Source organism: Amborella trichopoda, chromosome 11 (genome assembly GCF_054954075.1).
Source record: "Amborella trichopoda isolate Santa Cruz 75 chromosome 11, AtrichopodaSantaCruz75HAP2 v2.0, whole genome shotgun sequence".
NCBI classification, from domain to species: Eukaryota; Viridiplantae; Streptophyta; class Magnoliopsida; order Amborellales; family Amborellaceae; genus Amborella; species Amborella trichopoda.
The window spans coordinates 31,833,152-31,838,756 of NC_142346.1; the positions used below are offsets into that span (position 1 = coordinate 31,833,152).

Genomic DNA, 5,605 nt, shown 5'->3' on the forward strand with positions numbered 1-5,605 from the left:
CAACAATTTTGATATATGGGGGCAGCGGATATGTAGTCGTCCCGCAGGATTAAGTTGTACATTAAAACCCTATACTTTGTCACCCATTAGATGTTTCCGAGATTCAATCTTAGGACGTACTACGCACTTCGTTTCGGGAAACTCATTTTAGAGATGGCGCGCGTACTATGCTGTACTGGTGAGTGGTACTGGCACTTGCGTTTTTCGGGCAGAAATCTTAGATAGGGAATTTTGGCATCCAATGGCCACATGAGAAATTTCAATACACACGCATGATGGGCTTCGACCAATGCTTTGCTTCGGAGCCTTACTATGTTTTGATAAAAAAAACCAAGCAATTCTTTATTCGGCCGATTTGATCTAAGATTTTAGATTTTTTTAAAAAATATTAATATTTATATACATTAAAACAATAAAAAAAAATTTAAAAAATCAAACAAATAAGGAAAAAATACATTTTTTTTATATTCTATTATTCAATTTGTTGATATTAATGAAGTTAGATGTGGTTAAATTTTTTGACATTCTACGGAGGCCTAAACTATAACTTATAGTCTTATTCCATTTATGCTTTTTACCAAAAGAGTTGGTTAATAACCTAATTTCACTTGTGTGGACTATGCTCTGGTTGTTTCCCACAAAGGGTAGGGAGTTCCTCGACTTTGTATAAAATGGTAAAGACCCTTCTTGGCTTGAGGCTCGAATCCTCTATTACGTTGCAAAGATGTTCATGTCAAACTATTTTTAAATGCTAAACAAAAAAGGTGTGGGTTGCTCAAGGTTGCAATTTAAAAAAAATCCAATTAAAGCGCACCTCTAAATTTTATCATAAATGTAATTTTGACATTAAAAATTATTAGGATGGCTTGAAAATCCATTTTCATCTTTGATTATAAAATTTTATGCTCTAAAAATGGTTCAAATCAAGTAGATCTAAAAACACATGAAAATCTTGAAAATGGACGGTCCAAATAATGTGTTGCAAGATATAGTATTTTTAAGACTCAAAATCATTATATATATATATATATATATATATATATATATATATATATATATATATATATATATATATATATATATATATATATATATTCTTACATCTCGATGTCGAGATGATCAATTAGAGGGTTTTGCAGCAAAGAACCTTTTATGATGGATTTTTTATGTACATCTTTAATCCTACATTTTAAGTTTGCAACCTTATAAAAACTTTTTCCAAAAAAAAAAAGAAATCACTTTTTGTATATATAATGATTATGTACCTCATAGTATACTCAAGAACCTCAACAATCCAATAATGTTCACATTGAGGTTGCAAGTGTGTCATCAAGGTAGCATTACTTCTTTCTTTGGCCAAAGATGCCGAAGCTTCGACCGAAACGGCTGAAGTCGACCAAAGTGGTAGCACTAGGCTTCACTTCGCTTTGATCTAGGCCTAAAATCCGAAGGCTTCGGCGTCATCTACCAGAACAAAGTGAATCTGACAACATTGATCTCAATTATGTTGCAATCCCCTGATGGAGTGAGTGAAGCCTTAATGCCTGGGGTGGGAAACAGTTTGGGTCCATTCATGGACTAGACAGGCTAACTCAACTTGGTCTAAGGCCCCAAAGCATCGGGTTTAGGTCTACTTGACTTAGTCTCGACTTAGGTCGGGTTTGGATTCAACTTGTTTAAGGTGCATATAGACGTATAAAAAATATATATTATAAAATAATATGATTTTAAATTTTTTTTAATTTCTAGACCCGGACCCGAGTGAACCTGATCAAGTCCAATTAACTTGGACCCAAACAGGTTAGGTCCAAATTTAACCTAAACCTAGTTTGGCAGCATTTGGGTCCCCTTCTACTCAACCCGACCCGACCCATTTTTTATAAAAAAGTGTGTCTAGATACCAAATATTTATAAAAGGGTGTGGTTTGTATAGAGCCTAGGCTCTAAACAATCAAATTAGAGCCAACCTTCAAATAGTCTTAAAATATATCTTCATATTTATTTATAAAAGTTTAAAGCTTCAAAAATAGTGTAGATCGACATATATATGAAAACTTGAAAATTGACAATCCAAAACTGTGTTACAAAATACACTATTTTCAATACTTGCAATCCATTTTTTTCTCATATCCATGCATCTTGATGTCGAGATGATCAATTTGAAGATATTTGGGCATCAAAACAACCTCTTCTAGTGAAAATTTTGAGTTAGGCTCGAATTTTCCTTTATAAAAAAGATGATTTTGTTAGTCAAGGTAAAGATGTTGAGATGGATGAGTAGTGATTTGGTTCAACTAAAGCCTTAAAAAGGGCAAGAGGGATGCCCAAAAGGATATGGATAGAATTCATGATAAAAGACAGGGTGGTATATGGTCTTACTAAAGATATAATCATCTATAGAACGGAATGGCAGAACCAAATTTATATAGCCAACCCCAAATAGTTGGAATATGACTCTAATGATGATAATAATTATGTAAGTTGATCGGCTGCACATTATGACTCTAATGATGATAATAATTATGTAAGTGGATCGGCTGCACAATAAAAGTTAGACAACGAAGATCGAATAGGAAGCAAACAAAAAATTTATTCTATCTAAAGATGTTTTTAATTTTGAGGATGTTTTTAATTTTGAGTTGTATTAGAACTAAATCGACATGTATAGTTTTATAATCCCAAGTCCAAAGTTAACATTAAAAAATTACGAAAACACATGAAACTTGCATGTGTGAAAATTTTACATGGTCCGCTTCTTTTCTCAAGGTCTATAATTTCATTAAGAGAACGTACACTGTGCTGGTACGGTAGTATCTACTCCCTCAGTAAAAAAGGCCTACTTGGGATGACTCATTTCAATCTAAAATTTTGGGTTGTGCTCCTACAATAGCATATTATGAATCTACTCCCTCAGTCAAAAGACATACTTGGGATGATTTATTTCAATCTAAAATTGTAGGAACCACCTAAGCATCACTATATTATAAAATAGTAATAATAATAATAATAATAATAATAATAATAATAATAATAATAATAATAATAATAATGAGTCTTGAGTTTTCTGACACTTAGATCTCATCATTCAAAAAATTGGACGGCCTCTATTCAATTTTGGGACATTATTTTTTCTAGTATACATAGAGTTCAATTCAAAAGTTTTATGTTTTGGTAACGTTAGTCGTTTTATTGAAGAGGTTATGTTTTTTAATTATGAGATCCTAAAATAACTCCCATATTGGGTTTTATATGAGGGTACGTGGACAATATACTCCAGCAGAGTATAAATCTTTTGGCTTTCATTATTATGCAAATCTAGGCCATTTGTCATTGTCTCCTTGAATCTTGACCATTCGACATATATTGTGCAGTAGGTGCCGTGGGTTGCTCATTTATCATGTCATAGACGTACATAACACATACATGGCGAACAGAATACATACACCCCTATGACATGATTTTATTTCAGGCACTTCTTTTCTTTTCTTCTTCTTTCTTCTTTTTTTGTTTTTTTTTGTTTTTTTTGTTTTTTGTTTTTTGACAATGTTATGAGTTCTTTATTGAATATATGTTTAAAAAGCTTCAAAATACATCAAGGAAATTAAAGCATTAGATATGAGCAAAGAATATAACGAAACTCCATACTTTGCAAGATTGACCACCTCATGATTTGCCTCGCGGTAGGTATGAGAGAAAGAAATCCTCAACCCCAGGTTAGCACAAAGACCAATGATTAACATGCATAGACCATGGTACCCTTTGCTTATGCTTACACTATTTAATGTTGTTAAGAGAATCCCCTTCAATCAAAATATCCATTGAGAAGCCTTTATCAATAATAATATATAACACTTGAAGTAGAGAACAAATTATTAGACTTATTCAAAAGTCAATTTTATCTCTCCAGATTTACCTCCCAAATTCATGGAGAAAATCGTGTATTTTATCTCTCTAGATTTACCTCTCAAATTTATAGAGAAAACTGTGTAACTTTTCTGTACATAATTATATATTTCCCTTTTATTGAAACAAAAAAAATATATTCGAAATTCACATTTTATCATGGTATCAGAGCATGGTTCTCTGCCCTTAAATCTCTCTTAGCTCTCTACCCCTTTATCTCTCTAGTTTAAGCATCTCTACCGATCCAATAAATATCTCCATACCAGCTATCGTTTTCTCTCTCTAGACTTCTAATAACAGCAGGTTGTGCTATCTCCGCTGGTGCTATCGCTCTTTGGAGTTTGCTCTCTCTCTCTACGGACTACCCTTCTTCTATTTGGCTTCTCGCTTTACTCTAACTAATTCAAGCTCCTGCTCTTAATATTATTGATAAAGAATAAGCAGCCAAATCACCCTCAGATCCAAAAGTTTGAGCAATATTATCCACCATTAGCTCCTGGTGTTTTTTTTGGAGTTCCCCATGACACAATCTGCCCATGCATTGTGGGGAACCAATACCTCTGCGTGCTCTGTAACTTCATGGCAAGCATAAGAAGATGTTGTCCGCATACATGGAACATCCTTGGTAAGGTTAGGAGCATGAGATGAAATATCGAGGTCAAGAATTTGACCATCCAGCTTTACACTCTGCATTGCATAAGCCCAGTTGTTGACCCTGTGAAAGAAAACAAACAAAATGAAATCTATCTTTCTCTTCCTGTATTTATTGGCAATCCTTCACATATTCTTGCATCCTCTTAACTATCAATTTCTTGTTATCGGCCTTTATTGGTCTACAAGTTCGGGAAATCTGAGTACACCATTTTTTTTTGTATCTTTTCTCAAAAGAAAATCATTGGTTTTTTACAATATTTTTGTGGGGCTTCTGTCTCAGACTTTTGTGGGACTATATTTTTTTTCTCTTTTCTGTGCCTAATATCATCTTGAGTTGTTTGGGATCTTTCTCTCTCTCTAAAAAAAAAATTCACTTCTAAATTCGCGTCTTTTCTCTGCTCTCCTTCCTCTTCAACTGCCATGACAGAACCTACTCTCCCATTGGGTTCTTTTCAGGAATCCCCACCACCCCCATCTCATGAGATAGGGATTTCCAATGTTCTTTCTGGAATATCTGCAGATGATTATTCATTCCCCATATTACATTCACCGTTCGGATAGTCTTGGGACTGTTCTTGTCTCCAAAGTTCTTACTGGCGATAACTATTACAACTGGTCACGTGTTATGCATATGGCTTTGAATGCCAAAAACAAATTAGGTTTCATAGATGGTTCTCTCCCTCAACCTGTTGTAGATTACTCTATGTTTAACCAATGGGATAGGGCCAATCATATGGTCACGTCTTGGTTACTAAATGATGTGTCTGGAGACATTTCTGATAGCATCAGCAATGGTGTTTTAGCACATGATGTTTGGGTTGAATTACAAGAATGATTCTCTCAAAACTAAGCACCGATAATTTTTTATTTGACTCATTGCATTGCCACTCTACAACAAGACAATTCTTCAATTCTCACACAGTTTAGTAAGTATAAATCCTATTGTGATGAGCTTTCTTCTATCTCTACTATTCTACCGTGTTCCTGTGGTGCCTCCAAATCTACAACTTCTTTTGAGCACCAAAAGTGTTTAATGCAATGTCTCATC

General features: G+C 34.0%; 1 protein-coding gene across 1 annotated transcript; it reads left to right on the forward strand.

The window, feature by feature from the left end:
• The first annotated feature begins 5,053 nt into the window (after positions 1-5,053).
• LOC148779850 (uncharacterized) lies at positions 5,054-5,392 on the forward strand. The gene has a single exon (XM_088850625.1). It carries the CDS (start codon positions 5,054-5,056, stop codon positions 5,390-5,392), a length of 339 nt encoding a protein of 112 aa, XP_088706751.1.
• Positions 5,393-5,605: the final 213 nt, after the last annotated feature.